The 25,928-nt window shown below is 39.0% G+C and overlaps 1 protein-coding gene across 1 annotated transcript in view; it reads right to left on the reverse strand.

Moving 5' to 3' along the window:
* Positions 1–3,194: 3,194 nt before the first annotated feature.
* Positions 3,195–25,928, reverse strand: part of MACC1 (MET transcriptional regulator MACC1) — a 49,508-nt gene continuing 26,774 nt past the window's right edge. The window contains exons 2-5 of the mRNA XM_031052523.2: positions 21,246–21,360; positions 17,033–19,071; positions 15,396–15,584; positions 3,195–8,100 (exon numbers count right to left, since the gene is read on the reverse strand). Of these exons, the coding sequence (XP_030908383.2) occupies positions 7,888–8,100; positions 15,396–15,584; positions 17,033–19,071; positions 21,246–21,360 (2,556 nt within the window). The 3' untranslated portion in view covers positions 3,195–7,887. The remainder of the gene's footprint in view (positions 8,101–15,395; positions 15,585–17,032; positions 19,072–21,245; positions 21,361–25,928) is intronic.

Below are 25,928 nucleotides of genomic sequence, written 5' to 3' on the forward strand. Positions count from 1 at the left end.
CCCTTTCCTCTTTTACCTTCCCCTTCTCTCCAGATGTACTTCAGAGTAGATTAAAATAAACCGTGAAGAGGGCTTGAAATTTGTTGATTAACTGTTAATATCTTGTAGTGGTTTTAATTACTGTGTCTTCCACATCTTCTATTTTGTTGTATTTTATTCTCTGGTGAAGTAGTGTGACATGAATTTCCATGCGAATGCAATAGTCTCACATAAGCTTCATCAACATTGTTCCTTGACTAATACACCAAGTTTCTGTACCAGCAGTGCTTACCTTTATGCAACTCAGTCTCCAAAGTAAAATCCTACTTGTAAAAAGTCTTTCAAAAGGACAAAAGCCATGTGAGGTTAAAGGCACTGTTTAAAACAGGAGACTGGATTTAACTGTGTGCTGCTACTAAATTTCTTGGCTTAATCCATTAAAGAAGTTATAAAAAAAACCTGAGAGAAAGGGTCTTTTGTCTAGGGTCAAAAAAGCATCCTTCACCTTTGGCTTCTGTCTGTTAGGAGGCAGGACTATAATGTTTATTTTTGTCTGGATATATTCTTCTCTCCTGCCTTCAAAGTTATGTGTGGGCAGCTTTTTTGGCTGCAATAGCCTATGTCCAGGTTGCTTTCAACCTCATCAGGGCAGGGCCAGATCCTGAAATCTATCCCTGAGCAAAGAGCCAAATGAAGGGCTAGGCTCAGCTGCTGTGGCACTAACGGGAGAGGATTGGACATGGCTCATGATTGAGTGATGGAGGGCAGCTCAGATGTGAGGTGTGCTTGGAGTTCATGCTGAATGGCTGCCAGCCAGGCTGAGATGATGACACCTCTGGGAAGAGAGGCAAGAGGTTTTGAAGGGATGACAAAGCCTGGGAAGGCAGGCTGGCAGCATGGGTTGCAAAGAGGTCTGTGCAATCAAGGCACTGATATGAACTCTCCTAACCAGCACCTGCAATGGGCACAAGACATATTCCACACAAGTGTGCACCACTCACTCTCATTCTCTTCATCTCAGCTGCACCATGATTTTTGCTTTATGAAGCAAAACAGGCTTTTTACAAGCAAATAAAAAATGAGGAAAAGGCAAGGTCCATTTATTTAGTGATTCCACAGTAGTCTGATATCCTGACATGTAGGATATATGGACCGCCACTGAATTCATCTTGCTGCCTGGAGGCCTCCAGGTAAAGAGACTTGTTTGTATGTACAAAAGTGGGGCTTCTGACTTAAAACCATTAACAATGGTAGCAGGCATATAGAGCCAGTTCAGATTTACGTTTCTCTGGGATAATCCCCTGGCTCTAACAACTAAGGTCTGTAATATATCCAGCAAAATGTCCCAGCTCCTTCTTCCTTTGTGACATCTTCTTGCTGGGACTTCAGAGCTTTGGGATATTTATTTATTTTTTAGATTTGATAATGCTATTTAACTCTTCTACAAATGAGACCCCAGGGAGAGCTAGTCAGTTACACACAATTAGTTTTATAAGAAGCATTATTAAACTATCCATTAGCTTTTTTTTTTTCAACTAACTACTTTATTAATAGCAATAGAGGCTTTTGTATGAAGAACAGGCAGTGGCATTATATGAAATGGTTTCAGACTAATAATAATATTTCCTACTTGTGAGTAGAATTAGGAAATGAGCTTTCTCATGAAATTGGACTATGCTGCATCCTGGGAGAGAAGGAGGATCATGGGGCAGGGCCACCCCTGAGGAGTCTGGCTAGGATCCCTGCTGAAAGTTTAGGATATGCTACCCCATCAGCAAGCCCATTGCCAGAGGCAGGTGGTCAGAGTATCACAGGTCAGCCCAAACAGCTGCTCTTGGTACTTGAGGCCAGGGAACAGGAGACAGCCCAGGTTGTTGCCGAATGACTTGATGAGCTATCACCTTGGCTGGGGCAGAAGGGAGGTAAGGTGCTAGAAAAGACCCTACAGGGACATGTGAGGGCTGCACAAGTCTTGTGTTTACAAGAGTCAGGTTGAGAGTACATGCTTGCCCATTCCAGCCCTGAAATCTCCAGGGGAGAGTGTGAGAAACAGGATAATATTTCTCCCTTCTGGATTTTCAGTATCCAGCTCTTCATTATGTGAAGCTGGTGGCTGTACAGAAACCACTACATCCACAAGGCATTTTTTCCCATAAATTTGACTAATTGCCTTTTGCACCAATTTATGCCTTTATCTTCGACAATCTCCTGTAACAACGCATTCCCCAATGCCTCCTCGTGTGAAAAGGAACTTTCACTTATTTTTAGACTACTGCCTGATAACTCCATTTCTATGAGACATACCGAGCAGTCATTGCTTACTCACTTCCTCCCTGTCACTCCTGATTCCCTTTGTTCTCAGGGTATTGTGTTTGACAATGCTGTATTTTAGATCTTGTTCTGGATCTACCACAAATGTAATGTTTAAAGCTCTGAAGCTGTGGAATGGAGCTGCATGCACTTGTCTTTCTCTGCTCTCATGGGACTATTTTGCTGCCCTGTATTCTGGCAAGCCAGTTCATTTACCTTTTAAAGCCTGGGATTTAGAATGGATATGTAAATTGACCTTCCAGTCTGTATAGTAACTCCTGCTGTTTAGTTTTAAATTAAAATGCTATTAATAAATTGAGGACTTAAGGTGTAGGCTGTAGGCTCTATTCCTGGCCAATTTTTACTGAAAGCATCAAAAGTAACAATTTGAGTTGAGAAAACTGAAATGAATGCTCAGTTAAAACTGATCACTAATATTACTTCTTTATACTGAAAGTTCAGGAACTTGTGCTATTTTTGACTGACCTTTTCAAACAAAGGCTTACCTGTTCAAACTTACTTTCATGACTCTCCAAGAAAAAAAGGGAAAATTATAGAGCATATTCCTGTGAGGAAGCCTGACTTCCCCAGCCAGCTCCACAGACAGCTGTCTTCTCAACAGTGAGTTTATTCTGTTACTAGAAACAACATAAGCAAATTACTTTTGCTTACAAACATGCTAAAAGGAGTGTACATTCATCTTTTTAACAGACAGAATTTTTAAATTAAGAAAAATGCACATAAGGGCGTTGCTCATTTCCCTGTACCATTATCTTTCACACCATGGCCATCTTCTTCTCTTCTTTGTCTTACAAAAACAAAATAAAATCCATAAAAGATTCCAGTGAACAGTATCATTTTCCTTTTTTTTATTTTTTATTTTGTTTTAAAATATATACTGTAAGTTAAAAAAATAGGTAATATATACACATTGGAAACAAATATAAAAGGATGCTTTCTGTAGTAAGAATAATCATAGGTTATTTGAATAGCTATATCCCATACTGTTTGTAGAGATTTATTGGCAGCAGTAATATCAAGCACAATGGCTATCACTTGCACTGCACTAACAATTTCTTTAAATCTTGACAATTGTTCTAGGTCCTTTCCAGAGAATTTAATAGGCTTGGTGTCTCACTCTAATGTACAGAATACCATTGCTACATTCTTTTCCTGTGGGTGGGGGTTGAAATCCAAACCCCTTAGTCTCCATTTTATTTTCTTTTCACAGGTAATTTTCACAGGTAACTGTGACACAAACAGAACAAAACAGCAAAGCTTTATATTCCTATTTGGTTCAGTTTTCCATAGCTAAGCAAGCTGTTAGCTGATGAAAAACCAGGATCACTGGGTTTAGCTGGGAATATGGTATTGCCATCTACAGTTCTAAGCAATAGCCTTTATTATTTAGTAAGTCACTATCAATTGGGTAACTTACTGAGAAGGACTTTAGCAATAGGTCTTTAGAGTCAACTCAACACAACAAAATAATGCTGCTCCTTTGGAACTGCTTATTTGTTTTTCATACAGTTTAGGTTTACAAGAAGAATTCATGATAATCAGTCATTAAAAAAAAAAAATCTTAAGACACACTTGCCCATTTCTCTGGCCTCAGTAAGAAAAAGGATGGCTGATGCCTCCTCCTCTTTTCATCCCTGGATGATTCCATGAAGAACACCCTTCAACCTGCAGCTTGCTCTTGGCGTCCAACCTGCTGCCTGGAGACTGGCTTGGCTGTTTAAAAAAAAACCTTCCTTTTCCTTTTTGCTTTCCAGAAAAAAATCAAGTGAAACCTCAGGAACTGAATCCTTCCCCTAACCCAGCAGGAGGACTGGAATTTATGTAGGGGAATAATTTGCCTTTTCTCCTCTCTTGACTATTATTATTTCAGGAATACGTCACCACATTATGCCATTAAATGGCACAGAGCTGAGATGCCTCTGCACTGTAACAACAGGAACAGCTTCCAACTGCATTGATAAAACAGCATTTCTAGCATGAATGACAACTAGATTTCTGGTCACTGCCCACTCTGGAAGACCTCTGCCCTATTCAGGTGCAATCACACCTAGGGAGCCACTTTTCCCGTTTTCATGGGAAGGTAGAATTGTAAAACAATGAAAAATCAAGCAAGCTTTTCATTTGCTCTTTCACTGAAGAAGCATACCTATTTGGGGGTTAGCAGGATGGTGAAAGGGTTTTTTTTCTGCCTACGCATACAAAGGGAAATGGAACTGGCTGATCCAGCTCTTTTCCCCAGGCTACACAAAGAAATTGGAAAACATGGAAACAAGGGGTCATTTAAGGCAAGGCCCAGGGGCAGGTATTATAGCTTGTCTTCTCCAGAGGAGTTGTTAATCTCATCCTGCTTTGAAGAAATCCAAGAAGGTATATGTGCAGGCTCATGAGAAAGCTGTTCTCTCTTGACAGGATGGGAGGAAAGGAGAAAAGGTCAAGAACAGAGCGTGTTTACGCAAGCCATGTGCTCCTAGCTGTGCGCTGCTGCTGAGTGCAGCTGCTTCCACTCTCAGCTGGAATTTGTGGTTTTGAATACTAGAACACTAAATAAAATATGAAGACTTAATACCTTTTTTTAATATATATATCCAGTGTGGGCTGCTAAAGTAAACAGAATATTGCACGAGTGCACATTTCATTCATATGAGCAGAAACTTAAAGCAAAAATGGAGAGTACAATTAGCAACCAAAGCCCACAGTCAAAGACTCTGGAGTACAGCACAACTACAGACAAACATAAATGCCCTTTTAAAGAAATATTCTTGGAGGACCAGTTGCATAATTCTACAAGCTGAGATGAATACTGACTCACTAAGTCAATATTTGCTATATCTACTGGACCAAATTCAACTCTCCTTGAAGACAGAAACAACTTTGCTGTTGTTTTACAGTGAAAGATCCTGGCCATGAGAATAACAGGCAACAGCTTCTGCTCTTTGAGCACTTATGTTGCTGAGTTCCTGCTCACTGACCACCTTCTCATGATGCATTCTCCTTCAACCTTGAAAGATTTGAGCAGCTTGTCCTTGCTACTCAATTTGGAAGAATCACACAACTAGGAATGGGTGCTTCTGGTAGCTTTTCCCCCACTTTTAGCTAGTAGTAACAACAGGAAAATACAGGACTGTACTAATTAATTACTTACTTTTTTAATAGGGCCTGTAATACATGTTTACTAAAGGTAAGAAATTAAGACATGGGGAAAAAAAGGATGGAAATTAAGTCCTGTCTTCAGAAGCTGAAGTAAGCTGAGTTGTTTAGGTGTCGCAGCCAGGTTTACAAAAGAGAATAGGGAAAAGGCAAGGGCTTAACAGTGCTTTAAGTAAGGGAGCATAATCTAATGGGATGCATGAACATCAGCTGGTAAGAGAACATGGTGAAGCTGAAAGACTTGCTCAGTGATCTCTGGTATTTCAGTTGTTAGGCAGCAATTTTAAAAAGGGATATGGTGTGAGACCTGTTGTGCCACTGCAAAATCCTGTTCAGGTTTCACAGTACCTGCTGTAAACAGGGTCTAAGGTGAAGGGAGAAGCAGTCTGGGGAACCTACAAAAAATACCCTGAGAGTATGCAGTAGTACATTGTAAATATCATTTTAATGAATTTGTTTTAATTTAATTTAATGCTATTTTTAATACTTGGAATTTTAACATTTGAGTTTATCATTTTACCTTTAAAGAAGCGTTTTAAAAGGAACCAGTATGCACCTTTGCCTCACCCAGCAGCACAAAAGAGAAAGACAACATATACTTTCTCCCCTTCTGGGGGCTTTGCTGCATGCAAGAAGGAAGAAACAGCTGATCTCTGCACTGAAGTACAGATAACAAGAGAAAGTTATTTTATATTTTCTCTGCAGCTTTTTTTAAACCTGAATGGAGCAAGACATAAAATAGGTGCTAGCAGCTGAAACAGCAGGGGGCTTTGGTAATCTGACTCCTTTTTTTCCTACCTTTCCTTGATCAGCAAAAACAAATACTCCATTGCAAATTAGGAGCAAGTCTATGGGGTAACTTGTACACAAACTTATAGAGTTGTTCCCTGATTCTAAAGGATCTTCTGATGAGTGACCCTCTGTTGCTGGATCAAATACTCTTTCCTCAGCCTCCTTCCTGAGTTATGCATGCTTTGGGAAAGCTTAGTGAAAGCAGTAAAGAAAGCAGGTTTGGGAAAAGGGGAGGGGAAGAGAAATGCTGAAGTTTACAGTTTTGATTTAGAATCACAAAACCTCCCATCTTAGTAGAGATCAACTGAGGTAACAGTGGAAGCACATGTTCTGGACTGAAATGATACTATTCTGTGCTACTCCTGAAAGAATCTTTGTCTTCTCAACTGTAAGTGATGTCAGAATGGCAATTTTCATTTCAGCTGGTTGTCATGAGTATTTGCTGATGTTTCTCAACCAATGTTGATCAAAGGTGCCCAAAATAGCTTTAACCTCTTAGATCTACCACTTAACTAAAAATAAATTTAACATGTTAAATAAAAAAATAAAGTTGGTTAGCCTGAAGCTATTATTCAACCTGTGTTTTCTGTATTTATAATAAGCTATATTCAGTAATTGAAAGATTTTTATTGATAGCATCTAAGTAGTATTCTTTTTAGAATATATGACTAATGATGATTAATTGCTGCATAAATAAATTAATTTAAAAAACACCCCATTGTTAACTATTTTTGAGAAAATAATAGCCATCATCCATATTATTCATACAGTAAGGTAGAAGAAAATGGTAAACAGAAACAGGTATGAACTGTCTACAGCCCTTATACATTACAAAACCACTCTTCCCTATTTACCTTTTTAATAACAAGAGTAGGATTAAGCAAGTGATGAGAGGGATGGGCAGTGTACCTCAAGAAGGCTTCCTGAATTTCTACTCAGCCAAATCGAGACAGGTTTGCTGGAATTAAAATAAATAAACTAATAAATAAAAAGACACAAACCCTCTTGAGTTACATCAACAAACCGAACAAATCAAGTCACCTTCGACCACCAAATTGCCTCTCTTCCAGTCTTCAAAAAAAGCTGTTCTGGGAGGACTGAGCAAATATTTCCAGGTGCAAATAACTGTTGAATCCCTGTTTTGCGAGAGATAAGGTTAATTCTCTCCCTGTTGAGTGAAAAAGAATCCTAAAGTTTTTTCCAGGCTAACCTGCACCCATTGACATAGAGTTGAGGGGTTTGGACACTAACTAAAATAATGTATTAGATATTTAGATTTTAATACTTCACTGAAAACAATGTAAACCTAGGCCCCACAGGCTGAACTCATCCATGCATAGTTCTGTGTTTAAAAGTGATCTCCACTTAGAAGTCAGTGCAATCAGAAATAGCTTCTTGTAGAAACTACCCTGTAGAATTCATGTCATTTTTGTTGACCTCACTAGTTTAATTCCTTCCTCTTTTCTTATTTAGTCAGTAGCAAGATTTAGTGAACTATACCCAAGAACCGTGGGGCTTGACCCAACATCAGCTCAGGTAAAGCAATCTGCATTCTGCTGTGCTCTGCAAGCATCACTGAAACACAGGTATCAGCAGTACAGTTTCCCAAGAGAATTTTCCAAAACATATCTTAGTAGTCTATTCTTCCTCCATTTTAGAGAAAGCACTTGCCCTTAAAACCTCCATGCAGTTCACAAGAATCAATGTTCCAGTTAACTCTCGCCAATGTTTTGTTACTGGGTTTTTCATTTTATCCAAGGCTGATTGCAGGTCTTGTAAGACATCCCTGTAACTGCCTCCATAGTGGGCAGCCCACGTGTAGAGGAAGTCATATGCAGGTTTCCACATCATCTGAAAATAAAAGGGAAAAAAATGAAAAGGTTTAGTTACAGAAATTGAATTATTAAGAAAAAAAAAAAGCTAAATCTTTCAAATCGTAGAAAAATCATACAAAAGAAAAAATAGGTGTTTGATCCCTAACCACACTGAAATGCTTTATCATAAAAGACATGGTGATATATAAACTCCAGTAACCTTATATACTTCATTTCTATTGAATTCTCAAATCCTTAGAGGGGTAAAGAAAGAGAAATTCTTCTTTCAGGTAATTATCACCAATCCAAATTATATCCCTGTCTGAAAGTATAACTCAAAGAACAGTGATAGAAAGAAAACCCCTAGGTCATTTTTGCAATGCATAGCCAACAGTAGTTTCCCTTTTGGAGTTTGGCTGTGCTTTCGGTGGTTAATGCCTCCTTTTGTCTCACTAATCAGCATCCTACTGTCCCTCTACTTCACCTGGAACTTTTAAAATTGCTTCTTGCCTTTACAAAAAGGTTTTCCAGTAACAGCAGCTGGAAGTTGGGCCAAAGGCCAACTAGAGCTTCACCTGGCTACTAACATAAAAGACAATAAAAAAATGTTAGAAATACATTGGCAACAAATGTAGAACTAAGGAGAACCTCCATACTTTATTGGATGTTGGAGGTAACATAGTGACAAAGGATGAGGAAAAGGATGAGGTACTTTGCCTCAGTCTTTAGTAGTAAGACCAGTTGTTCTTGGGATACCCAGCTCCCTGAGATGGAAGACAGGGATGGGGAGCTGAATGAAGCCCCCATAATCTAAGAGGAAATGATTAGCGACCTGCTACAGCACTTGGACGCACACAGGTCTATGGAGCCAGATAGGATCTAACTAAGGGTATTGAAGCAGCTGGCACAAGGACTCACTGAGCCACTTCCCATCATTTGTCAGCAGCCCTGGCTAACTGGGAGGTCCCAGTTGACTGGAGGTTAGCAAATGTGATACCCATCTACAAAAATAGTCAAAAGGAGGATCCAGAAAACTAAAGGCCTGTCAGTCTGACCTCAGTGTCAGGGAATGCCATCACATGGCACATAGAAGCAGGAGAGCCAAAAGCTTTATAATTGATCTTTTAAAATCAGGACATGCAATTTAGAAAAAATCCTGCAAGTAACAAAGGAAATTAAAAGGTAGGCTACCAGTACTCCTTACTGCAAACTACAGTATATTTTATGCTAAACAAATATGGAGATCCTTAGCAAGTGTAATTTGTTGTTAATCTAGTGACATTAAGTTATGACAGCATGATTCAAATATCAGGCAGGAGTTATATCTTTCAAAGTGCTGGGGTTCATGGTCTGCTCAGTTTACAATCAAAAAGATTGTTTTCCCAGATGTTGCTTTTCCGAATTTAACTTGGGCTATCCACTTTCTCTTTTCCCACTCCTCACTGGCAATAAAGGTTTTAAAACAGCAATCAAGTTAAGAATTGCAGGGATGATACATACAAAAGGCCACAAAAGCTGTCCTAGAAGGCTCTGGCATTTGCTTTTTTAACACAAAATCACTTATGCATTGTAATAAAAGCATATGGACTGATGTGTACACATTTATTTGTATATATACCCACGGAAGTGATAAGGAAGTCCATATTTTTTTAACATCTTATTCTTTTTTAATGGAAAATCAGTTTTCATGGTTCTGAAAGATAATTCAGGAGGAAACTGGTTATTCCTGTTAGTTTACAAATAATAAAAACCATAAAGCTCTGCTTCCTTGATATAAGCATTATTTACCTCAACCTTTAATTTCTTTGCTCATAGTTCTGAGATTTACTCCACATTTTGGCTAAGAACTCACAACATACCCAAAGATTAATTCTGCAATAGTTTCTGTAAACATCTCCCTCAGCTTCTGCTGCCTTTCTCTCCTATCCCCAAACGGAAAAACCCATAGAACTCATATCCCCATTAGCATATCTCACAGTCTGATTCGTCTGGCTTCTTCTTTCAGTTTAAGCCATAAAAAAGTGCTTTCAGTGAAGTTTCTCATTTAGGTCTACAGGAGGAAAGGGTATTATCATTTACTAAAAATGAATGGTATTTAGCTTTCATTTTAAGCAAATCTAGATTAAGTCGTAACCATAACGTTACAAAAGGAAGAAAAAAAAAGTGATAGGTGGGAAGAAGGAGAGTGATGAATTGTTTCCTTTTATTAAACAGTCTATTTTGAAAAATAAGTTTTTTATGTACTACTGTAAATACTATATATTACAGCATATTCTAATGAACTAAAACAGCTCACTCTGCTTGCATTTATGCTGAGAGTTAAAAGCTTTGGTGGTCTTATTTTTAGTTTGATAACCAAGGCAGCCAACAAGAGAAGCTGGGATTTCCTCATATTGTTTGCTATGCCTTTTCTCTGTTTCCTGCTTGCTTTCCTTACATTCCTGCTAGGTTAAGTTATTTGAAGAAATGGAGTACAGTGTTCTGTCTTCACTAGAATGTGAAAGACAGTGAGTATGAAAACATGCTGTTGCTTTGCCTTATACTAAAGGTCAGTCTGACACTGCAGTTGGACATTGGGCCAAAATATGTGTAAAATAAAAATGCAAGTTTCTTCTACTCTGTCACAATTGATTTTTTTCTTTTATTAAAAAATAATTGTAAAAAAGGGAGAACAAATTTTTTATTAACCGGTCATTAGTGAAGCATGACTATTTCAGCAGTAATCTACACTTTCACCACACTGAGCTAACAATACAAACAAGGTTTCTAAGGTCCTTCTCCACATCCACATATTTGCATGCATTGGGTGAACTGAATTGCATTGACCTTGCTGAATTATATCAAAGAAGAGTTTCAGGCAAAATATTAAATCATTACAAAATCCTGGGCATGTCTCATCTCAGGTGTGTGCACAAGTTTTCTCTCTGATCCCACTGCCTCTGATGAGTAAGTAGAATCATAGAACCATAGAATAGTTAGGGTTGGAAAGGACCTTAAGTTCATCTAGTTCCAACCCCCCTCCCATGGGCAGGGACACCTCACACTAAACCATGTCACCCAAGGCTCTGTCCAACCTGGCCTTGAACACAACCAGGGATGGATCATTCGCAGCTTCCCTGGGAAACCCATTCCAGTGCCTCACCAACCTAACAGTAAAGACCTTCCTCCTTTGTTGTGGTTTAAAATAAATCTGCACACTCCTTTGTTTCCTCTCCCCCCCCCTCACCTTCCCACTCCCGGAGGGATGGGAAGGAGAGCCGGAGGAATACAACTCCCACGGATTGAGGTAAAATCAGTCCAGCAATCAAGGTATAACACAAATCACCACCGTCACCAATAACAAATCCATTTAGAGGAGACAAACAGGGGGAGAGAATACGATACCACCCGCTGCCACGAGGCCAGCCCGGAAGAGAGAGCTAACCCCTCCCCCCCGGCCAGATTCCAGTTCCCTCTCCGAGCCCAGCCCAGAGGAGAGAGCTAACCCCCCCCTTCCGGCCAGCTTCCAGTCCCCTCCCCAAGCAGGACGTGCTGTAGTAATGGAATACCTACCCGACTAGCCCAGACCAGGCGTCCTATCTCTCCCTCCTCCCTGGCAGAGCATGAGCTACTGCTGAACCCATGACATCCTTGTATCCAATCAAAACTTCTGTTTCAGTTTTAACCCATTACCCCTTGTCCTGTCACTACAGTCCCTAATAAATAGTCCTTCACCAGCATTGCTGTAGGCCCCCTTCAGATACTGGAAGGCTGCTCTGAGGTCTCCATGCAGCTTCTCTTCTCCAGGCTGAACAGCCCCAACTTTCTCAGCCTGTCTTCATATGGGAGGTGCTCCAGTCCCCTGATCATCCTCATGGCCCTCCTCTGGACTTGTTCTAACAGTTCCATGTCCTTTTTATGTTGAGGACACCAGAACTGCACACAATACTCCAAGTGAGGTCTCACGAGAGCAGAGTAGAGGGGCAGGATCACCTCCTTTGACCTGCTGGTCATTCTCCTCTTGATGCAGCCCAGGATGTGGTTGGCTTTCTGGGCTGCGAGCACATACTGCCGGCTCATGTTCATTACTCATTGACCAACACCCCCAAATCCTTCTTCACAGGGATGCTCTGAATCTCTTCTCTGCCCAACCTGTAGCTGTGCCTGGGATTGCTCCGACCCAGGTGTAGGACCTTGCACATGGTATGGTTAAACTTCATCAGGTTGGCATCAGCCCACCTCACAAGTGTGTCAAGGTCCCAATGGATGGCATTCCCTCCCTCCAGCGTATCAACAGAACCACACAGATTGGTGTCATCGGCAAACTCGCTGAGGGCGCACTCAATCCCACTGTCCATGTCACCGACAAAGATGTTGAACAAGACCGGTCCCAACACCGATCCCTGAGGGACACCGCTTGTTACTGGTCTCCAGCCGGACATTGAGCTGTTGATCACAACTCTTTGTGTGTGGCCATGCAGACAGTTCTTAGCCACCGAGTGATCCATCTATCAAATTGATGTCTCTCCAATTTAGAGACAAGGTAATAATGATACCTACATCCTCTATAAAGTGACCTGGAATTTACTGATGAAAAGCACCTCAAAAACTAGGCACCAATTGTATGCACCTCAAGTTGCCTCTATGATGACCTAGGATATAAAAAAATCAAAAGCAGAAATATTTTCCAGCCAATCAATCCTCTTGATACTAAATAATCCTTGAGGGTTAATTAATTAGTGCTTTCAGATAATCCACAATAATTAATGAAAAAAACCTTATTACACCCCAATCTGTGCTGGGTTTCCTGTTTTCACACCAACAACTACTATTAACGGTAAAACTTTTCCATTTGAAAATTCCAGGCTGGCAAAAGATTATTTAAATCTGGGTTCTTTTCCACCTGTTAAGTAAAAGTGATGATCAGCAATCATCTTGAGATTAGTGAGGCTAATGCTAACTTTGTAACAATGCTGGTGGCATCTGAATTAGCTGATGGCTGAATTAGCTGGTGGCATCTGCATTACACTGCATTAGCTACATTCATTTTGAATCCCTGCTGAACAACATGCACAAAGCTTTGTAAACAGAATATTGCTTTCTGTATGTAGGAGTTCAATTAACCAAGGCACTGAGAAGGTCAAGGGTCTGAAGAAAGCACTGAAATTCAGTATAAAGTACTGAAATGTAAGGTTAGATTCAAAGGATAGTGAGGATGCTGAGTATCCACATGAGATACCAGTGTCGGAAACCTGATGTGGTTGGAACTCACACCTATGTGGGCAAATGCTATTAGAAAGCTCACACAAAACCAATAAATTCCCCTTGAGCACACCCTAAGCCTTGAGAAATGACATCATAAAGCAAAATTCTGATCTTTCATTGCTCATTGAATGTTCTCTTAAAAAATGGAACATCCTGTATTACTGGGGGTTTTATGATAAATTCAACTATTCTGTATTCTGGCAGACAACACTGTTATTGAAAAGCAGAGAATTTTGTAGGTGTTTTATCATTAAAATAATACAAAGTGCTCTTAAAAATAAATTAATAGGGGGCATGAGGCAGAAGATGGGCTTCACAGAGGTAGACACCCATTTAAAACAAAGTAAATATACATATTTTTAACATATGTATATATATACATATATATATATATATATATATAAAGGTATGGCACTGGAAAAAGAGTTTTAAGATCATTTTAGTTGCACTGTCTGTTAGTAAAGGAGAAAACGTTTCCAAATACCATGGAGACCAGTAGAGTCACACATCGTTCAGGTCTATAATTCCTTCTGTAGAAAGCTGGAGTTTTGTCAGAAAGCACAGAAATCTTAGTAAGTACAAAAAAATTCTAGGAAGTTAGACAATGCACTGCATATCAGTAAAAAATAATAATAAAAAAACAGAACAAACCAACATAATGGAAATGAGAAGCATTAATATTCCGTTAGATTTGAGTACAAAAATATGGCGATTTTTTTTTTCAGTAAAAGAGAGTAGCAAACTAGGGACTGGTAGACCTGAAGTTTTCTGAGGAAAAAAAAAAAAAATGTAAAAGGAAGGTGCATCCAGGCACAAGCAGTATATCCAGAATAAGTAAAATAAATAAATAAATAGACAAAATAGCTGAAAGAAAAGTAAGATCAGAGGAAGAGGCACAAAATTATCTTGAGTATTGTGAAAATTTGAATGGGAAATAGTGATTTCTTTGGAATGGAGAGGTGATAGAGAAGGAATTCAGGCAGGATCATGTGTATTACCTGCAATGATCAGGGAATGATGGTACAGGCAGAGGGAGAGTTGAGCCTGAATGTAAGCACTAGAGGCAGGTCAGCCTGAGCATCATTCAGCAACTCTTATATATGAGGATATTAGGATAATGCTCAGTCTGGGACCTAGAAGTCATTGGCACGTAACTCCATGGGAAACAGTGGATCTATTGGATGTTTTGATGTTAGAGAAATGCAGGAAGAATCTTGGTTGCCCAGGAAACCTGCTTTAGGAGCACAGGCTGGGCCTCAGCTCAGAGGCATGGACAAGGGCTCACCCTGTCTTGTGACATATCTGACATTGCACAGATGCCATGGGTACCTCTGGGCACCTCAAATGGCACAAGAGATCTATGAGGACAATCTGACTTCTACTTAGAACTCATACTTTTGTATAAGCAGGGTGCTTTACAAAGAAGAATAAACAGCAAAACCTGCCTGACAAATTATGAAATTAAAACATGGATTTGCCCTGTTTATATAATAGGCCAGAAGTGGAACTAGTGTCAGAGATTCCAACTTTTTGTCATACTACTCAAGCTAAAATGATGACAAATATGACACAGGCACAGAAAAGTGTTAATCGTGGAGATAAGCTTCCTTTCAGTGGAAAGAGAGAAAACTGTACTAATTGTGATTTGAAGCAGCTGTGATTTAAAGGACTTCTTTATTGAGTCTGAAATTACAACAGTGGGATGAGTAAGATTAACAAGTGAACAGGACAGTAAGAAGGGACTGAATGTGGCCCTTGGTGTGGGAATAAAAAGCTGAAACTCAAGAGAGAGATTAGGATCTCCACAGCCAATTTATTTGGCACAATAACACTGAATAACTGGCTGCAAAGAAATATCTAGACAACTGCAAGCAAAAGTTGGAGAGAATTCCTCATATTGAAGGACTTAAATGAGGAGGTAAAAAAAATTAAATGAGGATGCCAAACTGCAAAATTAAATTTAAAATTTAATTAAATGGAGAGGCCAAAATGCAAAAAGAAAGAAGTGCAGAAAGCAAAGAAGAAAGATCTCTGACTGTGTTTGTTCAGAGGAGAAAGAATGCACACACCATTACATCTGAGCCTTACCTCCAGAGCTACTGCCCCATTTTTCCCTTGGTGGGGTATTTCATAAGCCTCAATTTGATGCTTTGTGAGTCGGGCTAACTTCTCCGCAAGCTCACGCCAGTATTTGCCAAGTTTGACAGCTGAAGTCAAAATGATCGTGTCCTGGGTAAGACGTGCCACTAATCCCTGGCAATCTATTTTCAAAAGTGCCTGTAAAAATAATTTTCTTTAATTTTTCTTCACCAGTAATTACAAAAAAAGCATCATAATTTAATAGCACTATTCTGCATTTCTAAGCAGACAGGAGGGCTTTTTGTCTGTGTTCTTACAAATATGTAACTATTTTTCCTGCAAAAAGGTATTGCCAACAGTTTTAGAGGAAAACTGCTCACAAGGTAAAATAAAAATTAAGTTGGCATTCAGTTGCTTCATCATTCCAGTGTCAAATGGATCCTGCCAAGCTTGGAGGAAAAATATGCTTCTCCAACAAAAATACCTGCACACCAAATTTAGCTTTTGAAAGCATGGCATAAACTTTAAAATTAAGTTAGAACCCTATTACACAAAGGTGTGGTCCTTTGTTTGCTGTTTTTATGGAAAATGATTGATTACACTGGCCAGCACCTTTTGATTTAGGTCTGCCATAGAACTGATAATTTGCAGACCATTAAGCAGAAGTGGAAGCATCAAACACTTCCCTCCTCCATGTCAAATGAGTAATTAATAACAAACAAAACCATTCCAGGAGCGAAACCCTGAAACGCAGGTATGTTGCATTCTCCTTTCTTTATTAGTTTGGATAAGGGATACGGAGAAAAATAGGTGGTGGGGTTTTTTTTTCTTCTCTTTAAATTAACAGCAAAATGTTCCACTGAAAATGTTGACTTTTTCAGTGAAAGATCAAGAACAACATCCAGAAGTTTTCCTTGTTTTTTAGATACTGATTTTTAGTAAAACATCAAGCAAGATGGTGAACAATGCAACCTATTACCTGAAAGTATTTAGAATAAAACCGCTTTTGATTCATATGTAAATGTTCTGAATCACACAGAAGTTGCTTATTGGCTTACAAATGAGGCCCGTGAAAATATGTACTGAAATACTTGCAATATTGTCCTTAGGTTGTTACAACATTGACTATAAAATTATCTTGTGTCAAGAGAAAATCTTCTCTTTAGCATGTGGGTCAAGATTTCCTTGCTTTAAATATATGAAGATAACTTAGACGTGCAACTTAGGCTACAAAAATGTATATAGCTAGTGGCATTTCCACACTATAAGGTTACTAAAAACTTCTCAATGGGAATAAGAATTGCTCAGGGAAGGAATTTACCATGATGACTTCCAAAACAAACCTATTTCAATCGTGGCTGTTTAAAAAAACCCACTAAAATCAACTCAGTCAACCTATTAAATGAGCAAGGTTCTTAGAACATTTACGGAGCACTCTTTAGAATTAATTCATCAAAGTATTATTTATTCTTCATGACAGTCTGGATGAATATTCCCTCTATAGGTGTCTACAACTTCTAGTAATGTGTTCAGGTCTGTAAAGATTCCCACAAGGGTGCAGGACCATGTTTTCTTGTTCACGCATTACTAGTAAGTATTTTCATCTCAATGCATTCCCATTAACCATTAATTCATGCAATACTTACAACAATGAGCTCATAAAGAAATAGTCTTTTTTTTTTGTTAGCATGGCAGTCTTCCTTCATCCTCTTGACAACATGTGCAACTCTTTCTGATTCTTTATCAGCATGTGCCTCATTAAAGTCATCCAAAGACATATGTGAATATCCTAGCACCTCAGCCAAAGCTCTCCAGTCATAAACACTCTCTGATACTGTAGACAGAACTACTGAGTAGATGTAAGTCAGTTTTTTGAATGGCAATGCAATTTGTTCAACAAGAGTCCTGGTTGTAAGCTCACTGTCAGCAGTGTCCATAGCTTGTTCTTTGGAAATCACTTTAATGTTTTTGCAATGTACAAGACCAATCTTTTTTCTGAGAACTCCTACATACCACTCTTTTACTTTAGTTTGTCCCACAGCTTTTATTTTGTCTTCACCAAGAAGTGCTATTGTGTCCCCTTTAAAATATTCTAGCAAATAGTCAATCTTATTTTGACGTAACACAGTTTTCAAAGCGACTCCGTAAGTATTAACACTCAAGGCTTTATCTTGGAACTTTGGATATTTAACTGTTGATATTAAAAGCCACGGCTCAGACTTGATTTTTTTGGAGTTTTGTAAGCGCTTTGGCCTATTGATAATTCCACTTAATTTTGGAGCTGGATCAGGAGTCGTAACATGGAACTGTGTTATTTGGCTACTTTTTGAGACTTTAATCTGAACGAGGAAAACAAAGAAATGCATCTCCTTACATCCAAGCATGGAAAACAGGAATTGCTGGTGGACCATTTCACCAGTTTTCAGCTCTTCCTCTTTAATTTTTTTGCTTTGTTCTTCCATCTTCACTTCAAAATCTGGATCACAGGATACCAAAGAAATGTTTAGATCTTGTGGCTTTTCAAGCAGAAATGTATGTTTTCCCCACAGCTGAAACACAACGGGAGGCATGTTTTTCCTTCCCTTTTTTATATCACAAATTGTGAGTTTTCCTGGAATGTAGTTATGACCAAAGACTGTAAAAACTGCTGTAAAAGATGGATGAATGTGTTTGGGACCATAAATTCCAACTGAGACTGTTCTATGAACATAATCCCAGACATTAGTTGCTGGAGGCTGGATTTTGTTTGCTTGTACAGCAATCACTGCATATATCACATGCCTTAGGTCCGTTAGCTTCACTTGTATAGTATCTTGATAAGTGTAGCAATCCTCTAGCTTCTTAAAAGGCCCCTCTTTGTTGAGACTAAGAAAGCACACCATGTCACTCATAACTTGGCTGAGTGGATCATTCTTCACTTTAGCTGCAACTTTCACCTCTAGGAAAATGGCTTCCCTTGTGTTGAGGTTGCTCAGCGTAAGTTCTATCAGAGGACTTACAGTGCTAGACATCTCATTGTTAAATGACGATGGAGGGTTAAGTATAGCCTTTAAACCGACTTCTTGGAATTCCCCAGGTAATACATGACCCATGGGGACATGAATGTTGATATCTGAGTCAGGTAGCTGTACTGAACCCCCTTCATGATTCAGTTTACAAACTACATGGATGTCTGTAGCTTGTGTTTGTGCCCATCCAGGACTATGGCTCATGACTTCTAAATCTAGACAAGACCGTGTGAGCTGTCGGTGACTCAACCAAGCCATCTTGTAGGCTTCACGGTCATTTTGAAGCCATGCCATGTCTGAAGCTATAGGGTTTTGAGGTGTTGTCTTGCAAGAATCAAATCTTCTATTATCAACAATATCCAGAAAGTCAGAAACACTCTTGGATCGTCCAGATCTTCTTTCTGAAGTCTTTCTTAGAAGACAGTCAATATCTAGCTCATCGCCTGAGGAAGCCAAAGAATCCATGTTGTTAGAAACTTTGGAGAATAAATAGGGTTTTGGTTTTAAGATCGAAAGGTATTTATTATTTTCATTTCTATTTGAAGCAGCTATGTCATGTACAAAAGGGTTGGAGGCTGACAGTTCATTCCAGAAGGGATTAGTCTTGGAAACAACATTGGTATGTCTGAATACATCAGACCAGTCAATATCCAAATCTGATTTGCTTTCACTGACATCTGTTTCAAAGAAAAAACAGAAGCATTTTCTAAAGCACAGAGACTTGAGACATTCCATTAAATTCCAACTGATAGTCTGTTAACCTAACAAGTGACTAAATTTATCTTCCTAAAATGCATATAGATAATTTATATATTTCTCCCTCAAGTTTTTAAAGGGTATTGGTTTCTAAGTAACATTAAGAATCTTTGCTAATATAAAGATGGCTAACAAATTAGTGGTGAAGGATGTAAAGAATCTTCTGCAAGGTGCTGATTGTTATCAACTCCTATGACTACCAATTGGCATCAAGTATGCTAAGGTCCCATGAGGTTTAAATCCCTTTATTCCGGTAATCTTTGGCCTCTTACAAAATACCATGGATGTCTTTCCTTTCTGTCTAACTCTCTGCAAAATTAAACAACTGCTGTTTCATTTTTCAAATACTGTAGACAGCACAGACAAATGTATTATTCAGGATTCCTTCTCATGCTAGTGCACATGCATTTAATTGGTAACAGCACTCTTAGAATTTATCTTGGTGTGTGTGGAATTTGTTATACTGGCTTTCCATTAAAAGAATTAATTGTTATAATTTATGAGGTCTTATATAATTTGAAATTTGAAGAGAAACATTTTTGTGGCTACTAACTTTTCTGAGACTGTACTTTAATAGACAAGTGGGGGGTGTGATATGTAAATATAATTTTAATAAAATACTTATTAATTACATCCATTCTGAAGGCGAGGTGTGCTTACATTTTATATTAGTAACTGTTCACAGAAGTTGGTTTATAGGTTGATTAAGACTCACGCTTCTGGCAACTAATAGAGTATCTGCAGCTTTGTGTGCTAAAGGTTTCTATTACTTCAGTTTTCCATTATTTTGCTACATATATAAAGTTTAATCCATCCGTTCTTTGTACAACCTTGTAAAGAATTTTAATTCAACATTTCTATTTTTTCAGCATATCTATATCCTTCATTATTACACTTTCCATAGTACCTTCTATCTGCAAGGTTACTAATTATTGCTCAATTGCAAGGACAGTGCATTCATCCACAAAAAAAAAAGTAAAAGAAATGTTAGTACGCTTTTTTATCCATTTCATTTGTCATGAATTGTGACAAAAAGACAAAACCATGAATTTTTTCCACAGTTCTAGAAAAATCCTAATTTGGAAGAACCAAAGTGGAATTTACCTGCTCCCCAGTTGCCCATCAGCAAGGCTTTGTTTTGAGAAGAGCCTTCCAGGTGAGCTGCAGGGAAGAGCAAGCCCAGGACACCCAGCCTTGGCCAGAACCACCAGATGGAGCTGGGCTGCTCAGCACCAGCTGAAAAGTCCTTTTGTTTCACAGGCCAAAAACTTTCCTAGTGCTGTGATATTATTATAGTCAAATCATTATCAGCTATTAAAAATTAAATTAACTAGTCCCAAAAGAAATGTGAGGGGTTTAGCCTGTTTTTTTCCCACATCCTAAAGGGTATGTTTCTATAGGAATATTCTGAGCAGAAAACTCTGGCAGAGCCTGAGCCATTAGGCTGAACACTTTCTCACACCAAGGTAACAGCACAGATTACTGGGTGCAAGAGGTTAGAGAGGAAGCAATTCCTTCTCCCCAACTCACACAGCAAGTGCCAGGTTCACTGTTACTCCTATCTGCTGCTGGACAAAAAAGCTAGGAGAATGCCTGCCTTGTGGAGGCAAACGTTTTCTTAACTTTTGGGTTAAAACAGCAATGAGATTAAATCAACTTTGCTGAGACTCTGGTTTTTAAACTGGCCTAACTCCAAAATTACCTTGCCTTCCTGGTTCTTAGATTCCAAAATTAATGTAGTTTGTCTAAAAACTCCCACTTCTCTTCGCTGTCTTGACATTTATTCATGCAAGGTTAATGACTCCAGCTCTTCCTGCCAACCTGTCTGACCCATGTTTGCTATGGCAGAGGACAGAGGACTTCTCTTATATGACAGCAAGTTTCTTCTAGTGGACCTTGTGACAATCCCCAATGTTCTGACTTCAGGCACATCTATGATGGCCTGAGTAATGCAAGACACAAGCAATAAAAAACAACTTTAAGAAGTGTACAGAGGTTTACATAGTACCAAAACTCCTGACATTATTTAGAGTTTTTTGGAAATAAAGACTTTAGGCCAAGAGTCTTAGTACAGAAAGTAGCAGAAGAAACATACTGTAGCTGCCTGAAGGTGTCCAGTCATCCACATCAATCAAAGTCCCCTCTGACCTGCTCCTTGGAATCTCTCCACTGGTTAGGGAATCTGTTCCACTACTGGAAGTGTTTACCTCCTAGGAAACAGTTAAATATATAAAACATTAGCAAGTTTGCAGTCTGAAAAAGAGGAAACTTTTGAAGGATAATTGAGCTTTGCTCCTGTGATGTGACACAAATGGAAAAAAAAGTGAATTTATGGTCTGCCTAGGAGCACCACAATCCTAAGTCATACTATCTCATTTGCAGCAAAAATTACAGATGTTACAGCTTTTGTACAATACGGTACCCCAGTCCATAGTGAAGGTCAATAACCCACATAATTCAACGTCTTGCAATTGGAACTGAGCCAATTGCACAATAACTTCTGTTCAGGTCTTTTTTTAAAAAGAAGCATCTTAATATCTGGTTTCAGATAAATTTGATTAGAATCATTACAGGTGCAGAGCTAGCTTTATTCCTTCTTTTGCCAATTATTATAAAGGACATCCAATTATTCCTGCTTTATTTTTCTTCCTTTGCTCTTCCCTGAGAGAACATCAGGTCAGATTTTCTTTTTAGTTTGTACATGAATTATGTAAAGTACCCTTCCTTAGGGCCCACACCAGCACAGCAACAGCCCAAAGAGGGGACATTCAGGTCTCTCCTCTTCCTTGTTCTGGCTACAAGAAGTTCTGTTTGGTTTTGATGCAGTTTGCAATTGACTGAACCACATGAGAGCTGTAAAACAAATGCTGCAGTTGAGAGACAGTCAACAACAAAAACTATTGCAAGGGCAGAGCACAAGTGGAATCCCTCCAAGGCAGGCAACAAGATGGTTAACCTCGCAAGGTACTCTTGCCTGATGCTATTTTCAGCTGCCCAGAAAAGTGAGTTGTAGGTCTTCAAAGAGGCATTGAGTATCCTACATGCTGAAGCTACTTCGTCCCAGAAACAGAAGCTATGGGAAATAAAATATTCTAAATCTTTTTGTGCAGGAATGCTCATCAAGTTTGTGCTATAAACCATGAGGCCATTTAGTGAATGTTCCAGAATCCTGTCACTGATCCTATACATAGTGGCGTTTAAATGCTGATACACAATAAATACATTAAATGTATGGTTGAAAAGAAAACCCCTAAACAAACAAGAAAAAAAAAAAAAGGTAAAAAAGACAGAAGGGTTTTTTTGGTCCATCCACAGGATACAATAGCCAGTTTTGTTCAAGACTTTGAAATATTGCAGCTGGCTACTTCTGCAGCAACAATTGCAGCCTAAGCAGATCTCTTGCTGTGACTGTAAGAAAAAGGGATTTTCAGTTACAGTTCTAGTAGGTGAGTTATGGGAAAAAGGAAGTATACCTTATATCAAATCATTACTGACTAGAAACTGGAAATCAGCTGTTTCCATTGCAAAACGCAATGGTTTAAGGCATCTTTTTTTTCACCACAAGTGTGAATTGATACCTTTTATTCTTCCCACAAGAGCTCTCTTCAGTTAACAGCAATCTGTTCGGGTACTGATTTGCACTCAGGCAGGATGCAAGGCTGAGGTCAGCCCAATTGTCACCCACCCACTCTGCTATCACAAGGCTATACGGACTTTCAGGTTCCTCTGTTACCAGAAATGCCAGATGTTGGCTTTAGAACTCCTGATTTCAGACAGTAGTGAAAGCTAGCTTCCAAGACTAATACTTTGAGGCTTCTGCTATTAATACCCCCACCTGAACCAAGCTGGGAATTAAAAGGACTCTTTAAACCCAATACCATAATTCCAAGATATGACATCCCATACCTGTTCAAAAATATCACTGTTCCTTCTGTCTCTGATAAAAGACAGTATCTTTGATAATGTGTACATATTCCTTCAAAGGAAATAAACTTTGCTTTAGTGTTGGCAACAAATACGCTATTTTAAAAAGTAGAATTTCTCTTTGCACATTTATTGGGATTTTAGAACACAGATACCTTACACAGGTGTAATTAAACCTCCCAAATTCCTGAAGCAGAAGCCTGAGATAAAAATCTTGCATGTTTATACAATGTGTTCAGTTTTTCAACATTTTGAGATGCAGCATCTGACTGATAACTTATTGATCAGTTGACATGAGAATCTAAGAACAGTTCTTTAAATAGTTAAAAGACCCACATTTGCTTCAGTAGCTATATGAAATGGGAAGCAGTAAAGATAATGAAAGTGTACAAGAGACCAAGTAGATGCACAGTTGCTAAAATAGGAAACCCATGGGGAAAGGGGAGGGAGAGAATGAAAAGCAATCTCTTTACACAGTGGGAGTGTATTGACAGAGACATAACAACAAGATTACATGTGGAAGTTTTATATATACTAAGAATTTCTGGAAATAGAATGAGCTATTTTCTAAAAGTTCCCTCTGGGAACTCCTTAAAACCTTCACCACTAGCCTGGCACTAGGACAGAAGAGGCGGATACTGGAAAGGGAAACCACTTTCAAAAATAAGTCATGCTTCCCCACCCCAAAAGCTTATGTGAGTGTGATGAGGGAGCCTTTGTGATTCAGGCACATTTTCGGGCCAGCCAAGAATAGGAGAAGAGAAGGAGAGGGATATAATCAGTCCTGGCTAAAAGACAACCATGTCTGGTCAGCATGTTAAGGGATGTGGGGAATGTTGGGGACAAGCTGTACACACACCATCGGGTACCAGACAATGTGCCTCCTGAACAGTTACATGATCTGGCATCAGGGCCACATCCCATCTCTCCTGTGTTCCAGCCTAAGTGCTGGCAATGTATAAATCCCTAGCGTCTTTGTATGAGATTAGAAAAACAAGAAAATCCAATGCTCCCCCTTTTCCATGGTAACATTCTGTGATAAAATAGCATCTCAAATTTTTCATAGGATAACCCTATTAATTAGGAACCTACCTGTACAAATCCAGAAAAACTATCATGCAGAAAAAAGAGAGCAATGCATATGGGATATAAAACCATGCTGATCAGTGGCAAAGGGGAAACTTTTGCTGAAAAAATCTGAGAATTACATATAGGAAGAATCAGAAGCTAAGCTTTTAATTTGCTATGGGTTCCAAGAAAGATGTAAACTGACAAGTGCTTAATGGTGCAAAGAATGATCTGACTGACAGCATGTCAGATCACAGTGTGAAGTGAGCAAGGAATGGAGAAGTGAAGAGATTGGAAAGAGATCAGCTATGGAGGTGACCAGGGAGTGAACCTGAGTGACTGCTGAGAGTTGTGGCATTTTTATGTGTAAGAGCAAAAAACAGTGTGCCAGGTGCACTTTGCTGTTCAAGGCTGGAGTGCATTGCTTGACCCATAAAATAGCAGGACTCAGGACCCAGAGTGCTGATGGCAGGCATGTTGCAGCACTGTTACAGGGGAAGAAAAATGCATTAGAGGAAGAAGAAAGTCACAGGTAGAAAGTTCAGTTTCACAGAAGTCAGGAGACAGATTTTCTGCAAATGGAATTTTTGCTGCATGTGATGCCTCCAGAAATCCCTTCCAGGTCCTTTAAAATTCAAGTGCACTGCTTTTTTTTTTTTTCCAGTCTCTTTACCAAAGAAAATATGTCCTGCTGTGCTTAAAATAGTGGTAAGGAAGAAGACAAAAAAAGCCCAAAAGCAAACACTTCCCCACTGCTTTTGCCCTCAAAAATGAGAGAGAACACATTACTCTCTGTTTTTAAAATATCAGCATCCCAGAGCAAAACACTAGCAATTTTCCTTTGATTCAATCTTAACCCTTCTTCAAAAGCAGGTTGTATTAAGAGGAGAGCTCTCCCATGTCAGTGCCTTCCCATGGTCTCTTACATGAACCTTACACAAACAGTACTACTCAGCCATACCATTATTCACAATGATCCATGGCCTTTGTACCCAGAGGATGAAGCTTATGCATTTACAAAGGCAGGACAAGCAACAGAAGGAGGTGTTGGAGATACGCTTCATTCCTCAGGCTTGCTTTTAGCCATCATAGGGAAAAACAACTTGCTAGTTATATAGTGTGGGTTGTTAGACTTACTTTACAAGTTTTTTGCTGAAAAAAGGAACAAGGTATACTCACCAGAATGTTTAATATGGTGATTTGACCAAATACTGAATATACTGAATTATTTAAATTCTATTACATAGACAGAAGAAAAGGAATTCTAAGGAAAAAACAATACACAGAAGAGAGATGATTTCAGAAGGCACTACACATCACCATCAAATCTAAAACACTGCCTCTTCTCTGCAGATTAATATGTTCCTAGGTAAACATTACAGTAATAGGCCATATTCTGACAGTCCTTTGGTACCTGTGACCCGGAACAGCTTTAGACAGCTCAGAGTTTGGACCTAGTTTCACCAATACTGTTACAGGGCTGAACTGTGGCACTGTACTACTTACTGTACAGGATAGCAAACAAAACCTTCAGTTGAAGTGATAAAGTCTTTGACTTATTCTCTTACCCTGGTGCATATGAAGCAATCAAAGAAATGGAGCTGTATCTCATTTTGAACGGAAATAGACGTGGCTTTTAATGTTCACCTTTGAGAGGTCTCAACCCTTACCTTAATAATGCTTGGCAGCAACCTTAATGCTTTAGTATGTCCCTATTACTTATAACTTTGCCTATAATGATAGAAAAGAATTTTCAATTGATGCATCTGCTGGTTTCCTCTGCTGT

Source organism: Melopsittacus undulatus, chromosome 1, assembly GCF_012275295.1.
Source record: "Melopsittacus undulatus isolate bMelUnd1 chromosome 1, bMelUnd1.mat.Z, whole genome shotgun sequence".
Classification (NCBI taxonomy): domain Eukaryota; kingdom Metazoa; phylum Chordata; class Aves; order Psittaciformes; family Psittaculidae; genus Melopsittacus; species Melopsittacus undulatus.